The sequence below is a fragment of the Canis aureus genome, chromosome 1 (genome assembly GCF_053574225.1).
Source record: "Canis aureus isolate CA01 chromosome 1, VMU_Caureus_v.1.0, whole genome shotgun sequence".
NCBI classification, from domain to species: Eukaryota; Metazoa; Chordata; class Mammalia; order Carnivora; family Canidae; genus Canis; species Canis aureus.
The window spans coordinates 107,660,012-107,680,535 of record NC_135611.1 but is presented as its reverse complement, the minus strand read 5'-3'; the positions used below and the strand labels follow the sequence as shown (position 1 = coordinate 107,680,535).

General features: G+C 57.7%; 3 protein-coding genes across 3 annotated transcripts; 1 reads left to right on the top strand and 2 right to left on the bottom strand.

The window, feature by feature from the left end:
- Positions 1-3,507: 3,507 nt before the first annotated feature.
- Positions 3,508-5,513, bottom strand: PTH2 (parathyroid hormone 2). The gene is made up of 3 exons (XM_077845461.1): positions 5,199-5,513; positions 4,217-4,344; positions 3,508-3,706 (listed from the first exon to the last, which is right to left on the bottom strand). The coding sequence occupies exons 2-3, from the start codon at positions 4,339-4,341 to the stop codon at positions 3,532-3,534; spliced, it is 300 nt and encodes a 99-aa protein (XP_077701587.1). The 5' UTR covers positions 4,342-4,344; positions 5,199-5,513; the 3' UTR covers positions 3,508-3,531.
- An 81-nt stretch (positions 5,514-5,594) lies between these two features.
- On the top strand, positions 5,595-9,444 carry GFY (golgi associated olfactory signaling regulator). The gene is made up of 5 exons (XM_077845448.1): positions 5,595-5,727; positions 5,861-6,039; positions 6,943-8,143; positions 8,416-8,589; positions 9,062-9,444. The coding sequence occupies exons 3-5, from the start codon at positions 6,964-6,966 to the stop codon at positions 9,259-9,261; spliced, it is 1,554 nt and encodes a 517-aa protein (XP_077701574.1). The 5' UTR covers positions 5,595-5,727; positions 5,861-6,039; positions 6,943-6,963; the 3' UTR covers positions 9,262-9,444.
- A 126-nt stretch (positions 9,445-9,570) lies between these two features.
- On the bottom strand, positions 9,571-19,748 carry SLC17A7 (solute carrier family 17 member 7). Its single transcript, XM_077845440.1, has 12 exons — positions 19,537-19,748; positions 15,533-15,785; positions 14,359-14,477; positions 13,952-14,066; positions 13,786-13,873; positions 13,544-13,630; positions 13,304-13,446; positions 12,589-12,738; positions 12,287-12,419; positions 11,508-11,618; positions 11,186-11,313; positions 9,571-10,992 (listed from the first exon to the last, which is right to left on the bottom strand). Exons 1-12 carry the CDS (start codon positions 19,596-19,598, stop codon positions 10,699-10,701), a joined length of 1,683 nt encoding a protein of 560 aa, XP_077701566.1. The 5' UTR covers positions 19,599-19,748; the 3' UTR covers positions 9,571-10,698.
- Positions 19,749-20,524: the final 776 nt, after the last annotated feature.

Genomic DNA, 20,524 nt, shown 5'->3' with positions numbered 1-20,524 from the left:
TTATTTTTTTTAAGGAAAATAAAACCGTAGAAAAATAGGCCCCTCCAATGCCAGCCTGAGGAGCACTGGTTTTCTCCTCAGGATAATGGGAGCTTTGGGAGATTTTATTGCTTGTTTTTTTTTTTTGTTTTTTTGTTTTTTTGGTTGAGTTTTAATTGAGATGTAACAAATATAAATGGACATGCTCGCTTCATCAGCACATGTACTAAAATTAGAACCATACAGTTAAGTGGACACATCTTAGTATCAGGTGCATTAGTTTTTGCATAATGCAAATACCCACAAAACCAAAACTCAGGTCAAGATATAGAATAGTTGCAGCACCACAGAGGCTTCATTCGGAGAGTTTTGAGCAGGGGAGGGTCAGAGTCACCCTATTTAAAACCAGATAGTGATAGAGGTAGCTTCAGGCTCCAGGGGAGCCCAGAAAATGCATTAAACCCGTCCTAGGAGGATAGGAATTTTGTCCCAGTTAGGTGACATCTGCGTGCAGTCTTGAAAGATGAGTGACGTTTGTTACAGTGAGCAGGGACTGAGGAGGGTGTCATGGGCAAAGGTAATAGTGTGTGTGAAGACCAGGTGGTGGGAAAGAGCCTGTGTGTGCAGAGAGCCATAGAAAGCACCATGTTACTGAGATTTAAAAGGGGGGGAGTGTTTGGGGGCCAAGGAAAGATTTGAGGCTACAGACTGGTGAGAAGAGAGGCAGGCAAGAGCCCACAAAGCCTGAACTTTAATTCCAAGTGCCCAAGAAAGGGCTGTGAGCAGGGAAAGGGCAGTATCAGCTCTAAGGGGGCACCTGAGTGCTCAGTGGTTGAGCATCTAGATGCCTTCAGGTCAGGTCGTGATCCTAGTGTCCTGAGATCAAGCCCTGCATCAGGCTCCCCGCAGGGAGCCTGCTTCTCCCTCTGCCTATGTCTCTGCCTCTCTCTGTCTCTTGTGAATAAATAAAATCTTAAAAAGAAAATCAGCTCGGGATCCTGGGCTCCCTGTATGGAGCCTGCTTCTCCCTCTGCCTGTGTCTGTCTGTCTCTCTCTGTCTTTCATGAATAAATAAATAATCTTTAAAAGAAAAAAAAAAGGAAATCAACTCTAGATGGGGAATAGAGCTTCTGATCCTCCATGCAGGATGAATGTGAAGTGACGCAGGAGGTGGGGAGAAGGCTGGGGTCATGGTCCACATGGGAGAGGATGAGGCCTGAGCTGAGCTGAGCATGTGGATGGAAAGAAGGGGAAGGGCAGAAAGAGGCAGAGCAAGAAGGATGGAGCCAGAGACTGACTGCCGTGAAGGAGGATGAAGAAGGATGGGACAAGGAGAGCACGTGGGTCTGACCCAGTGACTCGTAGACAGAGCATTTCCAAAACGGAAACCCATGAGAAGAAGTGGGTTTGGGGAAACACTGAGCTCATGTGGGATGAGGTAAGTGTCAGGGTTCCAAAGAGTGGTTGGAGCCCTGAGCCTTTAGCCCGAATTCTAGAGATGGGGTCCTGAATGTTATTACCTGGGGATGGTCATTGACGTTTTGGGAATTGCTGACATTTCCTAGGAAGAGGAGAGGAGAGTGGGGACGGAAGGGCTTCCAGACACCATTTTATGAAAAGCTTCAAACGCTAGGGGAGACATCTAGGGAGGAAGTATGGAAGGAGATCAGGCCAAGACACAACTAGCAGGCCCTCCAGCCAAAAGCCAACAAGGATCTTCACCAGGATGTTGTGAGGTTCAAGGAGCCCATAGGAGTGCAATATTTAGAGGAGTGCCTGGCATATAATAACTGTTCATAATTCTTTAATCTCATTTCTCCACGAGTGTAATGGCAAGATCTAGACTAGAAGTCAGATCTGGTTCCAGTTACACTTTTGTCCTTTACTGGAGCTGACAACTTGGGGAAATTACTCTGGACTTTCAGAGTCTTACTTGCGAAATTTGGCCAACTCCAGATGGAGTTGAGGAATATAATTCCTTCAGAGAAGGAGGTCCACCCCTACAGCCTAAGGCCAACTAGGACGCCGTCCGCCTCCCAGAAATACGACTGATGGGAGAGCCTGCAGGTAGCCCAGCGACGGCCCCGCCCCTTCCCCCTCGAACCACGCCCCCAGCCCCGCCCTCCTCGCTAGACCAATCAGCGCTCGATCCGCACAGGCCGCGCCCCGCAGAGCCCTCTGCTTGCCCCTCCAGGTACGTTGCCATGGTCACCATTGAGCGTTGGGACCCAAGGGCTGGCGGAGCCGCCAGTGAGAGAGAGACGGAGATAGAAACAGAGACAGATTCCGTCGGCTGCTGCTTCGCTTCACCTGCGCCCCAGCCCTGTGCCCCCGGGAGCTTGACGCCTCATCTTTTTGTCGTCTCCTCCCGCCCCAACGTGGCGCGCCGATGGTCTCCCGGGAAGGGCGCATTCAAAAAACCCTGAACAAACTTCTGGAAGTTGCTGCTGCTGCTGAGAGGCAGAAACCCTTTTCTAACAAAAGCCTTTTGCTTCGTGAGCGCTGTGATGAAGTTTTCTCTTGGTGCATCTGGGTTAATCCACAGATGCGGGGGTAAAAAAGGGCTCAGAGGTTAAGCAGCCCTTCCCAATACCACACAGCTAGGTTCGGGGTAACACGGTTTGAATGGCAGTTATATCTCACCCTAGAGTCACCCGCGCGCACACACACACACACACACACACTCATCTTTCGACGCAGAGAGAAGTTGGGAAGTGAGAACAGTGCAAACGGCGAAATTCGGAGAAAATGAGAGCTGGAAGAGGGAGAGGGAAACAACAAAAGAAAAGACATGAGGGAATCAGAGAAAAAAAGAAAGTGATTAAGAATGGAAGGAAGGTTGGGGATCCCTGGGTGGCTCAGCGGTTTAGCGCCTGCCTTCAGCCCAGAGTGTGATCCTGGAGTCCCGGGATCGAGTCCCACGTCAGGCTTCCTGCATGGAGCCTGCTTCTCCCTTTGCTTCTCCCTCTGCCTCTCCCTCTCTCTGTCTCTTATTAATAAATAAAATCTTTAAAAAAAAAAAAGAATGGAAGAAAGAGTTTCAGAGGCAGAAAGAAAAGTAGAGAGAGGAAGCAGAGGGTTAGGAAGCCAGGAGGGTGGAAAGAGAAGTTTCAGAGACTCAGAGAGAAGGCAAACAGACACCCAGAGAGGGACAGAGACACAGAGAAGGGGACAGAGACTCGGGGAAACTGAGACTTGGTTGCAGAGAAACCCAGAGAGGAGGACAGAGACCCGCAGGTGGGGTTGGAGCAGAGGTGAGGGTGGGGAGGGACAGAGGCACGGAGTGAGCGGAGGGGACAGTGCTGGGGCATGGAGGGGGCGCAGAGCAGAAACGCAGAATACGAGTGTAGGGAGGGAAAGATAATTGGGAAAAAATGGGATGAGGAGAGAATATCTCGAGAGAGGGAACTGAGGGAACGAGAGACGCGGTAGTGGCGACGCAAGCCCCGCCCCTGGATCCCGCACACACACACCCCGCCCCGGGGCGCAGGAAGGAGGCGGAGCCCCGAGCGCTAGGGTAGGATCTTTATTGAGGGGAGGCGAGCGCGGCGCTCAGCGCGCGTCCAGCACCAGCAGCTTGTGCATGTACGAGTTCAGCCAGTGGCGGCGCTCGAGGGCGGCCAGCAGCCGCGCGCGCTCCCGGAAGGCCGCGTCGTCCGCCAGCGCCAGGCTCCGCCGCGACAGCGGGGTGGCCGGTCCCGCCCAGGCCCGGCCGGGGGCGCGGAGGCTGCGAGGAGACGGAGAGATGCGGTCACCGCGGGTCCCGCCCGCCCGCCGCCACCTGTACCCCACCCCCACGGTCTAACTCGCAGCCCTGTCCCTGCGCCGGCTGCAGAGTGGCTCGGTGACTGTCCTCACCATCACCACCCCACCCCGTCTCCCTCTGCACGAGTCTCTGTTCACCCGGCTCGAAGCTCCCCGAGGCAGGCGTCCCCCGCAACGCTAAGCGCGCGGCCCGACACCCACGAAGGACCCAATAAACTTTGCTCAAGGAACGAGTCCACGGCTGCTTAGGCTCCTTTCAAATCTCTCAACGCCCTTCTCGGGATCTTTTTGCACCTTTTTCCCGTGCGGATCCCCTGCCCACACTCCACCGCTCTCTACCCCTGGTTCTTTCTCTCTCTCTCTCTCTCTCTCTCTCTCTCTCTCTCTCTCTCTCGTCTCTGGGCCCCGTCTCTCTTTGGGTCTCTCTCCGGATCCCCGCCCCTCCCTGGGTGTCCCGGGGCGCGGCACGTACCTGAGGACCCCAGCGGGGGGCAGGGCGACTCCTGAGGCTGAGCGGTGGCCCCAGGGCACCAGCAGTAGCAGCAGCAGCAGCAGCAGCCGCATCCGGGGGCTCCTGGGCACCTGGCGGGTCTCCATCACCTGTGGAAAGACAGAGAAGAGCTCAGTGAGGCCCACGACCTGGCCCCGGACCCCAGACCCCACCCCCACCCACCTCCTGCGCCCGCTTGCAGGGCCGGCTATCGCGCAGTGGGCTCGGCCCGCCAGGCTGCAGCCCCCTTATATCGTCTCCACAGCCCCCGCAGCGGGCAGTGACGCAGACCAGGGGGCTGGGGGCGCCGGGTCGGCCCCCCCCCCAACCAGGCTCATTAGGAGCCGCCAGCGGTAATGAGGAGCCCGGAGTGGGGGCCCTGCCTCTGCCTTGGCAGCCACCAACTAATTGGGACCAGGAGCAGGGACCCGAGGGGAAGCAGAGGGGGAGAGACAGACAGACAAAGTGGACAGGAGGTGTGTCAGAGGGATAAAAATAGAGACCGGCAGAGGGACCGGCAGAGCAGAAGCCAGAGACACAGAGAAAGAGAGAAAGCAACAGAAGAGGGACTGTCGGGGAGAAGCAGAGACACACAGATGAAGTAACCACGAGAGGGAAGGACAAAGAGTGACAGAGGAAAGGGCCCAGCGGAAGAATGGGAGCAAGAGAGGAAGAAGGAAAGAAGAGGAAGGAAAGAGAGGAGTGGGGAAGAAGAGAAAGAACCAGCTAGAGATGGAGGGAGGAGGCTCTGAGAAAGACCTGAGATAGAACAGACAGCCAGCACAGCGATGCCCAGAGATTAATCCAGGCAGCAGGGAACCAGAAAGATAAGAGTGAGAGATGGAAGGGGGGGAATGCAGGAGAAGGCAAAGGATATGGGGCACAGGGGTAGGGGGGTGAAGGCAAATAAAGTGGCGGACAAGACTGCAAAGAGGGGAGAGACAGACCCAGGCCCCCAAGCTACCTTGTGGAGGGTCTAAGGCTTCCAGGGGAGGAGTTTGGTGGTGTTGTGAAGGCCCATCCACCTGACACTGGCTCTGAGGAGGGTGTTCTCCACACTGCGAGGGAGGTAGGCCAAGGTTAGGAAGTACCAAGGGCCAGTAGCAATCTGAGTGTGACTGGCAAGACATGGCCCTGGACTCCTAGTTCCCCAGAGAGGAGGGGCCTGGGAACCTGGGTTCCTGGATCCGAGGAAGAGACCTGGAGGCCCAGATTCCTGGATCTGGAAGTAAGAGGGCATCAGGGATCTAGACCCTTGGGTTTGCATGGAGGAGATGGCAGATAGCTTTGGACTCCTGGTTTCTTTTCTTTTCTCTTCTTTTCTTTTTTAAAGATTTTATTTATTTGACAGAGAGTTCAAGCAAGAGGAGCAGCAGAGGGAGAGGGAGAAGCAGGCTCCCGCTGAGCAGGGAACCAGACTCAGGGCTCAATCCTAGGACCCCAGGATCATGACACGAGCCTAAGACAGCCGATTAACCGACTGAGCCACCCAGGTACCCCCGGACCCCTGGTTTCAAAGAAAAGAGAGCTTGGTTGGGCCACATCCCTCCACCAAATAGATATGATCCAATCCCTAACTCCCTCCCCCATTCCAGAGATGATGTTCTTTATCTCTGTCCCTTTAAGAGCACAAGCTTGTAGCCAGGCTCCCAGGATCCCCAGGGAGAGGGTCAGGTGCGTCACCTGGTCACCTGCACCCCTGGGACCCTACCTCCTGCCGCCCCGCCCGGAGCCATTCTGCAGCGTTCATCGATCTCTGCGTCCAGCTCTGTTCACCTGCTGTTATCTTGGACCTCACTGAGCAGGTAAGAGACCCCAGGCCCCAAGTGACCTTGTCCTATCCAGATATCTGCCACCCCCACCTCCACCTCAGCACAGATGGAGGTGTCTCTGCCCCAGACCAGTCATAGGAGCCTAGGATCTCAGCTCCATCCTCAATAAACAGAGGGACCAGAGTCCTGCCCCACAGTTGCTCTCCAGGCAGAGGAATCCAGAACCCCACTCTGCTATCTGCTGAGGACCCAAGAGTCAGAATGCCCAGTTCTCTAGAGTTCAAGCCTCCGGTCTCCTTCCTCCCCTGTAATCCAGCCCCCCTAAGCTTGCTCCCTCGAGAAATTCGAGGCATCTGAGCCATCAGGCCTCTCCTCTCAAAGGAACCGGGAATTTAGACCCACAGTACCCTCCACCCTCTGGAAACTGGGGTGAACCCCCAGCAGCCTTCTCGCCCTGGTCCCAGGAGTCTCCCTTCTCCCTCAGATTAAGGCATTTCAGGGCCCCAGCCCCCAGTCATTCCTTCTGAACCTCCTCTGGTGTAAACAACTGTACAGGGAAGGGGTCCACGGAGCCCTCAGAGAGGAAGGGCTCCTGTGTCCTCTTGGAGGTCTACACCCTCTGCAATAGAAGTGGGGGAGGTCTGAGAGCTAGGAGAGGTCGGTCTTTCCCAATTTTTCTGGGACCCCCCCTCGGGGAAACAGATAAAGAAATTAACTACGGCTCCCAAGAAGCCCCGCGCCTCAGTCCCCCTTAGCTACGGCCTTCAGGGTATTGCAGCTGGGTTCCCCTCCTTTCCCGGGCGCCATTCTGGGCAGGATTGTGGCCCACCTGGGGACCAGTGGGCGTGGCCTCCGGGCGTGGGCGTGGCCTCGGGGCTCGGGGAGGATTCCCGGGAGGCTTCCAACCTTAACCCCTTCCTTCCCGCTCCCCCGCAGCTATAAACGTCTCCCAGAGCTATGAAATCCCTCGGCCCGATCTTCCTCCTCCTCGTCTTCCTCCTCGCCTGGCTGGGTTCCAAGGCTGACCCTTCGGCCTCGCCGCTTACAGTCCCCGACTTCCCAGAGATGGGCCACCCTTCTCAGACCTCCGCTCCTGCTTCTGAGAATTCCACTCAAGACCGGCCTAACCCTGATTCTCTTGCGACTGCTTATCCTGAGCCCTCCAAATCACCTCATGCCGTTTCCCCTGAGCCTTCCCGCCTGGACTTCACTGAGACTACCAACCATGACCTCGGAGAAATCCCACACCCAGAGTCTTCTGAGAGCCCTAAATCTAACTCACTCAGCACCTCAATAGCAGACTCTCTGGAGACCCCCAAAATTAGCCCCTCCAAAATGACCCTTCTAGAACCTTCTGAGATCCCCAAACTTGACCCGACTGATATTCCACACTCAGAATCCCCTGAGACCCTCAAAACTAATCCCTCCAAAACCTCACGCCCAGAATTTCCTGAGACCCCAAGCCCTGACCCTACCCAAACTTCACACCAAGAATCCTCAGAGATTCCCAAACTTAATTCTACCAAAATCCCACATGCAGAAGTCCCTGAGACCCCACATCTTGACCCCACCAAGATTCTTCACCCTAAATCTCCACAAACCCATAATCCTAACATCACTGAAATCCCAATCTCTGAATTTCTCCAGACTCTCCACCTGGAGTCTACTGAAATCCCCCACCCAGAATCCCATGTAACCCATAACCCCAGCCCCACTAAAATTCCCCAAACAGAATCCCCCACAACCCACTACCAAGATGCAACAGACAATCCCATGACCTCTGACCCTGAGATCTCTGCCAGTCCTCAACCAGAAATGACTACATCTTTCAAGGACAAAACATCTGCCCTAGATGAGCTGTCCTTGAGTCCCAAATCAGAAACCTCTGCAGTCACCCAGCCTGACTCCCTTAAATTGCCCACCTCAGATTCTCCTGAGGCAGTTGAGCCAAAGGCCTCCCCAAATTCTAGCTCTAAAGGGCCTGACGCCTTTTTTCCCTCAGCCCGGATTGCGGGCCCCCCTGCTCCACTGGGGTCCCCCAGTTGGCCGGCCCCTGCCACTCCACGGGCCCCCCAGCGGCGCAGCCGAGGTGACAGAGTCAGCACTATCATCGTGGTGGAACGAGTGGAGGAGACTGGTGAGGGGCCAGGACCCGGACTCCTGGGTCTGAGGGAGGAGGAGGCTGGGGGTCCTGGACTCCTGGGTCTGAGAGTGGAGGGGGCTGGGGTCGGGGCTCCTGGGTCTCCGGGAGGGCGGACTGCAGACCCCGCTCCTTAGTCCGAGGCAGGAGGGTGCTGACGGCTGTCATGTGGGGTCTGAGAGTGGAAGGAGTGGGGGCCGAGTTCTTGGGTCTCGGGAAGACGGGGCTGGGAGTTTAGATTGCTCAATTCCTGGGCCCTCGTCCTTCAGGCGTGACCCTGGTGGGGCGCCCCCGGGGCGCGGCGGGCGGGGCCCTGTGCCTATTCCTCGCTGGGACCGGACTGCTGATCGGCATCTTCCTGCTGCTGTGGTGTCTCTACCGCCGGGCGGCTCGACACCGGCCCTTCGCACACCACCGCCTTCCAAACGACGGAGATGAACCGGGTGAGCGACCCTCACAACGTCCCTCCCCTTGAATGACTGCGTGTTTCCTTAACGCTGTTTCGCCTGGCACCTTAGGGCGCCCTGCCAAAAAGTACAGGTCCTCCATCCAAGGTCAATAGAAGCCGGGATCCCTCCATGATCCTTCCCCCAGTTCTCCGAAATCCCTCGAAGCGGTCCAGCGCCGCCTCCAGCCCTGCTGGGAATTGCAACAGCTGGAGAGCGGAGGGTCCCCCAAAGCCCCGCCCCTTCCCCTCCTCGTGGAGTCCTACGCCACGCCCCTCCGTGGCAGGCCACGCCCCGTGGCCCGGAAGCCACGCCCCCTCCGGTTCTGGGTGCCTCGCCCTTTGATTTGAAAACCCCTTTCCAATGAGCGGTCGGAACCCTCCTTCCCGCCTCCTCATTGGCCAGCGACGCAGCACAGGGAACAGGCCCGGGTCAGCCTGGGGATGACCTCGCTCCTTTGCTCCCACAGTTATGCACTTGGAAGCCCCGAAGGACCCCTACGACCTCTATTTTTATGCCCCGGATGCCTGGGTCCCTTCACACATCGCCACCAAACAGCCGCCACCCACTCCCCCGCTGCCACCCAAGCTGCCCCCGCCGCCCCGCGGAAACCGCCCCCAGAGCCTGGAGCCGCTCTCCCCCGCCACGCTACCCAACAACTTCGTGTAAGCCCCACTCGCGTCCTGCCAGACCTGCGCCATCCCCAGACGGAGGAAGGACCCAGAGGTCCTGTCCTCCTGGCATGCTATGCTACATAGTTAGTCCTCTTGGATAGGAGGTCCAACACACCAAGACGCTTTCGCTGTGACCGGAGAACACCGTTTGAGGCCGAATAAATCAAGTGTTCCCACGGCTGGGCCCCTACTCTGGCTTGCGTCCTGGGAGAGGAGGGGGCGGGGGTCTTAGGACTTTGGGGCCCAGGGAGGAGGGAGCTGGGGGCCCAGGCTCCTGTGACGGCCACCGCCAATGACGACTGAGTCTGTACACCAAAGCATTTTATTGGGAGTGGGGCAGGGCAGGATTTACAGTCACAGAGACACAAAGACACAACCCTGCTCCAGGGAAAAACATCCCTCTCCCCCAGCCCCATTCCCTTTCCTGGGATTCTGTGACTCCTCCTGCATATGCTCCCCAAATTCTTAGTCGAAACAAGGGAGTCTGAGAGGGGGAAGGATCCCAGATTTTGAGTCATTTAGCCCCTGAGGGACACAACAAATGGCCACTGAGAAAACAAGAGTAGTTCGGAACCACCCAGGAGAATAAAGTGCAAGGAATTAGGGGGAAGAGGGGCATCTTGAAACCACCACGGGGAAGTTCAATAATGGTGGCTTCACACCATTGAGTTAATGGACTTGAGCAGCCACTATTCAGACCTGAAAACGTGTCAGAAAAAGTGCATGGGGGTGGAAAGAGGCATAATGTTAAAACCACCGTCTGGTTTCCCTAGACATTGTGCTAAGCTAGGGAGAAGGTCTTGGGAAATTTGGTGCTTCAGCAGCATCTGCTGGTGGAGGGAAGGGGCGGGGGAGGTGGGGCGGGGTGGGGGGGTTGTCTTGAAACTGCCATTCTCCCTCAGAAACGCTGGTGAAAATCGATCCCTAGAATGGCAGGGATGGACAGTTGGTTAAACCAACCTGGGAAATGCAAAATGGAATCAGGAGAGGTTTGTCATTTCTAGAGGAAGACCTTGAATGTTTCTTCTGAAAGGCGAGGAAGGCTGAGTGGTCTCAGGGGTTAGCCCGAGAGTCCCAGGGGTTCAAGGAGAGGGTGACGGAAGGGTGCCTCAAAACCACAAGAGAGTAAAAGATTGAACTGTCCATCCAAATAAAGCCCTGAAAGGAGAGATTTGAAACCACTGAGGCAGAACAAGTGGAGAAGGAAAATCTTTAGGAGAATTTGGGTATTCTCGAAACTGCCAGTCTGCAGCTTCACTACCCCTGAGAGGTGATCGGGAAGGAAAGAGGATTTGACAGCACTGGGGAAGAGGGCGAGTGCTTCTTAGGCCTGCAGCAGGACAGAGAGAACTGGGATTCCTTGACAGCCACTCAGGCCAGTGATGTGTGGAATGGAGGTCCTGGAAACTGCCATTCAGTGGGAGGCACATGGTCAGTAGTCCCGGACAGGGGGTGGGGGTCTTGGGGGCTGGACTGTGCTGTGTGTGGCCCCATAGGAAGGAGGGGGAGCGGGGGGAGCCCCAGGAGGCTCAGCCTCATCCTCCATATCGCTTTCATCGCTGCCAGCCAGCTGGTCGTGGCCAACGAAGCCACACTTCTCCTCACTCATCTCCTCAGGCTCGGCCCACGGCTGCTTCTCTCCAGAAGCGAAGACCCCGTAGAAGATGACACCCCCATAGTGCACCAGGGAAGCGATTAGGAAGACGTACTGCCACTCCTCCCGAGTCTGCGGAGGGGGGGACAGGGGGGAAGTGAAGTCAGAGGACAGAGAAACAGAAGGTGGAGCGAGAAACTGAGTGCAGAGCAAGGGAGACAGGTCCAGAGAGAAGCAGAAAGAGATCAGGAGAGGGCAGGGATGGAGGCCAGCGAGGGTGAAGCCCAAACTGGGAGGGCGAGCCGGTCGGGGCCAGCGCACGGACCTTGTGTTTGGTCATGGCCCCCACGATGATGGGGCACACCATGCCGGACAACGTGCCCACGCCGTTGGAGATGCCCATGAGGATGCTGGCGTAGCGCGGCGCGATGTCCAGGTGGTTCACGTTGAACCCTGGCGAGGCAAGTCAGAAGGCGACACTCCGACTGAGCCTCCCTCGAGTGACTCCTGCAGAGCCGCTCCTCCTCCCCCCATCGCAAACCCCACCCCCACCCCCGTCCCTCCCGCTCTTTCCAGGCCACCTTCCTGAGCCAGGAAGTTCCCCACAGAGCTGTCCAGAGTCCGCCAAGCGCGGAGGCGGTTCTCACCAGAGATGGCGAAGCCGCTGAAGCCCACCGCGAGGACCAGGAAGGAGATGGCCACGCCCTTGGAGTGCGAGTAGCCGACCACCAGCAGCAGCGTGGCTTCCATGCCGAAGCCTGCCGAGGGCCGGGCGACCGTGTCGTCTGAGCGCCGGCCGCCCCACACCGCCTCTCCTGCCCGCCTCCATCCGCCCAGGCCGCCCCCCCACACCTGTCCCTGGCTTGGTGCGGGTTCAGCCTGCCCAATCCCTCATTCTGCCCGCGCCCGCCCTAACCCCGACCCTCACCTCCCTAATCCTCCCTAACGTCCTTGACCACGTGCGCACAAGAGTCCCCACCGCCCCGGCTGGGCTCTCCTTGGCCCCACTCCCTGATGAAGCCGGGCCCTGAAGACGCAGGGTCCGAGCCCCACCCTTGCACCATACGCACCTTCCCTCGGTTCTCATTGATTAGTCACCGCGCCACCCAGACCTCTTCTCTCCGGGTGCCCCCCTCGCACAGCCCCTCTAGATTACCTAGTTCTGGTCCCGCTGCTCCCAGTCGCGTGTAGGCCCCGCCCTGCCAGGCCCAATTTGGTCTCGCTGGTGCCCCACTCGGATCGTCACACCCACCTTGCCCTTCCACCCTGCGGGCCTCGAGAGGGCAGCGGGAGACCATTCCATCCACTACCGCCTCAACCCGGCTCCGCCTTTTTGGACACGCCCCTGACCTCATCTCAGTCCTCCCAGGGTCCTGCCGCACAGCCCGGCTGCCCCGTAACCGGCTCGCGGCCCCGCCCCACTCACCTCCGCAGTTCATCAACTTGCGCACGTTAGTGGTGGACATGATTCGGCGGCTCCTCAGGAAGTCCGCGATCTGGCCGCCGATGGGCACGATGATGGTCATGACCAAGTGGGGCAACGCTGACACCAGGCCCACCTGCACCAGGAGAGTACAGAGCGAGGCTCGGAGGCTGCCGGCCGGGCCTCTCCACACTGCTCGTGCACCTCTGGCTCCTCCCTGTCCCCCGTTCCAACCTCTTGGGATCCAGGCCCGCCTGCTCCATCTCCCCCTGCAGCGCCCCCTGCCTTCCCTTCCCGGGCCCCACCTTGCTGATCTCGAAGCCGAACACCTCTTCGAAGTAGGCGGGCTGGGAGATAAGGAGTAGGTAGAACGTCCAACTGCGGCAGAAGTTAGCCACGATGATGGCATAGACTGGCATGGACGTGAAGAAGCGCCGCCAGGGTGTGTTAAACTTCTGCAGGGCGGGGAATGGAGAGGAGAGGCCGCTAAAATACAGACGGGGGGGGGGGGGGCGCTCTCCTCGTCCCTTCAGGGACTCAATTATAATCCCACAGAGACCCAGGATTTCCAACCTCACGGTGACACTTTAGGGCTGCAAGGGTCCGGACCCCGCGATGACCCTCAGATACCCGTCAATGTGAGCCCAGAAATCTCTTTCCGTTCTATTATGCCCCCTAATTCCAGCCTCACTCACCCAAAGGTCTAAGCAAACTCCCCACATTCTAATCCCGATTCTGCTGGTTTAACCACGCCCCATAGTGGTTCTGGGCACTTCGCGACCTATCCCTGCCCTCAGCACCTGCTAATCCGTCCCCCCCCACCCCGCCCCGGGCTTTAGCTCCGCCTCCTGGATTCTAGCCCCGCCCACTGCGCATCCCCATCCTGTCTCCTCTGAGAGTCCACAGGAACCCACCACCATCTACACACTGTGGAGGTTCGGAGCCCCCTTTTCTCCTGCCTCCCTGCCTGGATATCTTTCCTTACCCCACCACCCACCCCCGGCGGGCTTGGGCCCTGACCGTGACTGGGTTCATGAGTTTGGCGCTCTCGCCGATGGCGTCCTCGATATACTTGCGCTCCTCTTCGGAGATGCTGGGGTGCAGAGCCGGGGACTCATAGGAGACGAGCAGCCAAAACAGGTACCAAAAGATCCCGAAGCTGCCTGGGGGGGGGGGGGTCAGGAGGGGGATGAAAGCGAGGTGACGACCGGCCTCGCTCCGCCCCAGCGCCACCCGGACCCAGGCGTCAGGGCCCCTCACCGTAGACGTAGAACACAGAGCTCCATCCTGAGTACTGCACCAGGACCCCGGCGAGGGGCATTGCGACCACCGCCCCAGCATAGGAACCTGCGAGGGAGGACGCAAGATGCAGAACAGGCTCATCTATTCTCAGATCCGGGAACGCGGCCTCCCAGCCCCTGCCATTCTGGGACATAGAAGTACAGGTCAGGGTCCCTCCTCCCTTAGACCCGCAAGTCTGGATCCCAGCCCCTTCCTCTCACCGCAAAAGGCTGTTGTTGCCAAGCGACTCCGCTCTAAGGGCGGGGCCCATTTGCTCCAGATGCCGTGGCAGGCAGGGTACGTGACCCCCTAGGAAGGAGAAAACCAAAGTCAACGAGAAGAGGCTGAGTCAGAATAGGCACAGGATCATATGGAGCAGGGCTTTACCTCTACCAACCCCTGCAGGATCCTCACGAAGATGACACAGCCATAATGGACTCGTGCAGCCGAGGGGATCAGCATGTTTAGAGTGGATGTGGCCACAATAGCAAAGCCGAAAACCCTGGTGGGAAGAGTCCATAGTACGATAACAGGGTCCAGCTATCCCGCCAGAGCTAGGATTCTGTTCTTTCTGCCCACAGTGGGCCAGGCCTTGTGTTTCCCCAGGACCCCTGCCCCCACCTTTGTATCTCTTACCTTCCACAACCACAAGTCCCGCCTTTCTCTAAGACCCCGCCCCCGAACTCAGGCTCCTCCCACTTCTCCCTCCCAGGCGGCCACGAAATGCCAGGCCACACCTGTAGTCTACCCACACACTTGTAGCTCCCGCCCACCTCGGGACCCCAGCCCTGTACCTGTTGGCTGCGAATTTTTGGCAGATAAATCCTCCAGGAATCTGGGTGACAATGTAGCCCCAGAAAAAGGAGCCGTGTATGAGGCCAACAGTCTCTGGATCCCAGTTAAATTGAGCTTTCTGCGGGCCAAAAGGCACATCAATCCAGCGGCCGGACCCCAGGCTCTACCCCTCCACCAATCAGCGCAAAGATATTTCAGCCCTCAGCCAATCAACAACAAGGACCCCTCTTGCGCCCAAACCCCTGCCAAGTCGTCCTCCCTATTCTGCTCACCCAGGCTGCCAGGGCTGTCCTACCCTAGCAACGGGGCCTGTCGCTGCCTAAAAGCCTAGCTCTGCCTGCTTCCTTGCATCGGTGCCCCTTCTTTGAATGTGGAGGGGCCCATCAATAGGGTGGGGACTCTGTCTCCACTTACTTCTCTTAACCAACTTATCACCTGTTTGCGGAGTGACTGGGTGGGGTCTAGTCAGGGACAGGAAGCAGCCAAAGGGGCAAGGTAGGCCAGTGCCTAAATCAGACATTTTTCCTGAGGCAAGGGCACCGCCTACACGGAATTAAAATAAGGAGAAAGTGGGAAGCCTAGGTGGCTCAGTCGGTAGAGCATGCAACTCTTGATTTCGGGGTTGTAAGTTTGAGCCCCACCTTGGGCGTAAAGGTTACTTAAAATTTTTATATCTTTAAAAAAATAATAATTAAAAATAGGGAGAAAGTCTGAGATAAGGTGGGCTTTAGGTAAAGTCCAGAGCAGATGAAGCAGGATTTAGCAGCGACTAAACTTCAGAAAAGCCCGGATCAAAATTCAGGGTGGAGCCTGCGAGGGGACTGGGATTAGGATGTAACACCGGGACAGGCGTGGGTGGCAGATGGAGCAAAGTTGCTAGGAGGCCTACAATGGAACAGGGGCAGCACGTAGGAACTCTAATACCAGGGCAGAGTCTGCATTTGGAAATCAGGGACCTGAAATAAACAGGGGCGGAGCTTCATTTAGATCAGGGCCGGGCTTAGGAAGGGGAGAGCCGTGAGGCGGAGGAGAGCCAGGTGGGCGCACAGTTGCGCGGGGATGCTCAAGCTGGAGTTGGAAGGGGCTCGGCGGGGGGCCTCGCCCGGCGGAACGTGACATCATCAGCGGGAGTGGGCAGGTGGGCCCCGCGCGCCGGGCCACGCCCCCAACTACCTGCACCACCACGTGGCCCCCGCGGTGGGTCGTGCTGTTGTTGACCATGGAGACGATGGCCACGCCTAGGTTGCAGCGGATCCCGAAGCTAATGCAGAAGCCCAGACCGCTCATGATGGCGATAATGTAGCGGCGAGGGAGACCGAAGCAGGTGCAGTCCACTACCGGCGGGTCCCGGGTCTGCGTCGTCACGGGGCGCCCGTCAGCACTCAGCTCCAGCGTCTCTGCACCTTCCTGCCGCTTCTCCAGAAGGCTGCAGGGCCGCAAGAGTCAAAGACTCCCTAAGTCCAGGCCCCTGGCCCCCTCCTCCCCATGACACAGGAGTCCAGGGCTTTTCAAGACTCCTAACCCCGCACTCCCTCCTTCCCCAGGAGTCCAGCCCCTAGTTCCCATCTCCCCCCAGGATCCAGGAATCTGGACCCCCTCTCTCCATCCCCTTCAGGCCAGGAAATCACACTGCTGCAGACTCAGGTGTGGAAGCCCTCAATCCCCTTTTCCCCCAGCCGCGTTATCTCTCAACTCAGGAGTTTTAGACACTTTGTGATTCAAGGGCCTCTGCCCCCAGCCCCCACCCCGAGGCCCAGAGACTCTCTCGGGCTCCTTCTCCCATATATGAGTCTATTTGAGGAAGCAAAAGGCGCTAAGGAAATGCTTCAGCAAAGGTGTCAAAAGAACAGATGCTTCTCAGCCACGTCTGCTATATATACACCGACCGCCCTCCTCCCCTGCCCCCTGTGGCATTCCCTTCCCTGTTTCCAGGACCCAGGTGTGGGACAGACATGCAGTCAACTCCCTTTGAACACGGGAAGCCCACTCCCTGAGGGTGGAGAGAAGTCAGGCTCCCTGGAGTCCAGCAGCCCAGCCAGACAGCCCTGGGGAACCTTGAGTTCAGGCTGTCAGCTAGAGGGTAGGGAGGGGGAGTGGCAAGTGGTGTCCTGGCAAGGGACAGATGGCCCTGGTAGGGGGATTGGCTCAGTCCCCAGCGAGGCTCTCGCCCCCGCCCGTTCTGGAACCAGGATTGAGTCTGTGATGACGGAGGGTATTTGGAGAGCCACCTCACACCCAGAAAGAGGCTGCTGGGAAAAAGAGGTGCCCTGAAACAGGTGTGGAAAGACCCAAATGGAAGAGGGCGACAGAGATGAGAGATGAGAGGGGAGCAGAGGCTTTAACATGGGTGGAGACAGTAACCTGAAAGAGAAGACATAGATGCAGAGACCCAGGACACTGAAAGATGGAGAGACCGGAGGACAGAGGAGAGACAAGCTGGGGACGTGATTTGTGAGATGCGGCCCCTCTCTGAGGCGGGTACGCAGCCAGGGGATCGGGCTGGATCCCAGGAAGGGGCTAGAACAGATGGAGGCGAGGGAGACTGGGACGGGGGAGGAAAGAACAGCCAGACGGTCTGGGGGGGAGGCGGGTGGAAGAGATGAGAGAATACAGCCACCCTTCCCATCCTAGAACTTAAGGAGGTTGGGGGGGCGGGGGGGTGGCTAAGAAACAGAGGTTGGAGAAAGAGACTGGGGGAGTGGATAGAACCTAGGAGGGAGGAGGAATGAAAGCCAGGGGTTGGTGGGAATAGATGACCCAGAATGAAAGTGCAAGGTGGTAGGGACTGCCCCCCATCCCGCATCAGAATGGGCCGCCAGTGTGATTAGACTTGGTCAGTGCGATTAGACTTTGACCCAGGCCGCTATCAGGTGCTATTTGACCCTGAAACTCAAGAGGTGATGGCAGCCCCTGAAATTTGATACTCCGTGGTTCATACTCCAGTGTGTCATATCTCTGACCAAGGCTTTGTAAATGGGATGTGGCAGGGGCTCCGGAATCCCCCATCTATAAAATGGGGGCAGGGGTAGAATGTGAGGTTACAATCAATGAGGGAACTTCCAGGTGATACTGATCATCTTGGGATAAGAGAACCAGGGAGGATGTGGCCCAAGGGCTTCCCAGAAGACAGGAACAGAGACAGGAGAGCCTGGAGGGAGGTCCTCCTGCCCTTCCTGGGTGCTGGAACTCAGGTCTGAGGACTGGAGGAGGAGAAGCTGCGCTTAGGAAGCAGTGCACCAAAATGGAGGTGTCGCAATCTCTCTGGGCCTCTGTGTTTGCTCCTCTGGGGTTCTCTGTCCACTCCCCGTTTCCCCTAGGCCTGCCTTTATGTCCCTGGGTACTCTTCCCATTATACACCTAAGGAAAAACTGAGGTTCAGAAAGCAGGAGTAGCATGGCCAAGGTCACACTCCAGAGTCGTAGTGGATCCTGATGGTTTCCTGGCCCCCAGTATTGCCCCATCCAAGGCCTGGCTCTCTGAAAGGAGGCACATTGGCTCCTGTCTCTCCTGCATCCCCCTTCCTCCCAGGTCGCTCTGGGTTAACATCTGCTTCCTGGGCTGAGAGAGTTCCCCACCCACTCTGGGATCCTGCATCTTGAGGAAACCAGCCTCGAAAAATGATGGCACTTGTATTTATCCATGGATTTCTCCGTCTTCTCAAACTAAGCCTCAGTTTCCCCAGCTTTGTCTAAAGGATTCAATGGAATCAGGGCGCTATGTCCAACATGGGGCATTCCTGTCTCTGTCCAACTATCAGAGTGAACCGCAAGGTTCAGACGCAGTGTTCTTCTCAAACTCCAGCTCTTTGGTGCGTGGCCTGGTGGGAGCTCTGAGCTCTGGGGTCTCCAGGGGCTCAGGAGGCAGCTGGAGAGGTGAAGGCACAGAGGAAAGAAACCCAGACACAGATGAGAAACTGAGAAGCAGGGACTGAGGGAGGGGGCCTGAGGCACGCATCCCTCCTGCCACCACCCTCCTTCCAGCCCCCTCCATCAGCACGTCTCTCTCCCTCTTCTGACTTCGCACTGATGTATTTTGAGAAACTCGTGAAAGGAGGCGAGAAAAAGGGTGGGGAGGGGCTGGAAGATTAGGAAGAGAAGGGGTGAGGTTATCTCCACTCCCCCCTCCCCACTGCATCATCCTCCTGCCCCCTCCCTTCTGTCCAGCTTATTCCCATCCCTCCAGTTCCTAGAGGGTGGGGGACCTATGGAGCTAGGAGGTGACCTGCAGTGAGCAGGACTAGTGTTTGTCTCAGAGGACTTGCATGGTCTAGGGAGATGGACAAAGGGTCAACTAAAGATGAGGTCGGGGCCAAGGGGACAGGGTCCGAGAGAATGGCAGCAGGGGCATGGTGCTGATGGGGCCATCTCCTCCCCGCACTGTGGCCAGATATTTTTAGGCTTCTCCGCAGCTGAGTAATTTCTCTGACTTGGAGCCAGGGATGGGGTTGGGGGTGAGAGGCTGGGGTGGGGAGGTGTTCAGACTGCCCTGGGGACACCCAGGTCACTGGGGTCATCTCCCTGGATGAAAGGAAGTCCTTCTTCCCTCTAACCTATATCCTCTGGAAAGTCTGCCATACCCCAGGAGCCTAATTTCTGGCCTGCAACTTCTTTCTCCTCCAGAGACCCAGGATACCCTGCTTCCCCTCCCAGCTTAGCTCTCCTCAAGGACAAGGACCAATGGGCCCCAATCCGCTTTAGCTTCAGATTAAACTCTCTGAGAGGTGGAAACTGAGAAGACACAGGAAGATGGAGACACCCAGGGTGGGGGATAAAAACCCAGAGCGAGGGCGACAGACATCTGAAAGGGGGGGAGGGTCAGAGACCCACAGAGGGGGCAGAGGTCCGACAAAAGGAGACAGAGTGAAGAGAAGTGAAGAGAAGAGACCCAAAAGTGGGGAAGGGGGTTAGAGACCCAAAGAGAGGGAGATAAGCAGTCCAAGGGAAAAAACGGGAAGAGTCTGGGATGGGGTGGGGCAGAAAAATGAACGAGATGATGGATGAGACCGGACCAGGGAGAGGGTACGTACGGGAAGAAAAGAAGGGAGAAAACCGGACAGATGGGTGGAACCCCCATCCATGAGTATAGCCTGTCCATCTGTCCGTCTAGGCTCAGGTGGGAATGTGTGCCCTCCTCGGACACTCGGGCTCTTCCCCGCCCAGGACCCTCACCACGCTCACCGGTGCAGCCTCCCGAGGGCACGACCCGCTAGCTTCCGAAACTCCTCCTGACGGAACTCCATGGTGGCTGCCCTGCCGCCGGTCCCCCTGCCAATCCCCCCGCCCGCGGGCCCGGGCGGCCGCGTCCGGGTTCCCGGGGTCCGCCCCGGCCCGGCCGGCCCCGCAGCTCCGCTCGGGGGGGAAGGAGGCTGCGTGTGCTGGCTGCCTAGGGGCTGTAGCGGGACTCAGCGTCGGGGGCGGGGCGGGGGGCTGCGAGACCCCGCCCACCCACGACAGACCACGCCCATATGGCTCTGGCCCCGCCCCTCGCAGCCCTCCAGCTCCGCTCTGGCCCCGCCCTTCCATTCCAAGGCCACGCCTCTGGGCTCTGAACTCGCTCCCGTGAGTTGCATCGCCCCAATTCTCTCCCTTCCCGGAGTTACTACCCCCGTCCTCCATCCCCACCCCCCAGCTCCTTCTATCCCTTTTCTCTCCTCCCGAGCTCTCTTGTCCACCTGAGGTTTCCCTCTCCTTTTTAGTTCGCCCTAATTTCGTCCTTGCGTTCTCGTCCCCTACGGTTCCATCTCCTGCGTTTTCATCCTCCCAGCCCTACCCCTGCGAGTTTCTGTGCCCTCCAGTTCCACATCCCGCCCCCCCCGATTTCCATCCCCATCCATCCCGCACCATCCTCAGTTCCAACTTCCTCATCCAGAGGGTGCTTTTCTCATTCAGGGGATTCTTTCCCTCTCCCCCCGAAATCCGACCCGCATTTCGATCCACCCATCGTCCTCTCTAGTTCTTCCCTCATCCGGTTTCTTCCCTCTTGACTTCATTCACCTGTTTCCATCTTTTTAAAATTCTATCCCCTTCCAGTTCTATTTCTCCTCGGGGTGCATGCCCCCCCTCCCCGGTTCCTTCGTCCTGGATTTCTTTCCCCTCTAAGTTCCAGCCCTGATAGTTCCACACCCGACCCCAGTAGCGAGCCCCATAATTCCCAACCACCCTGGAA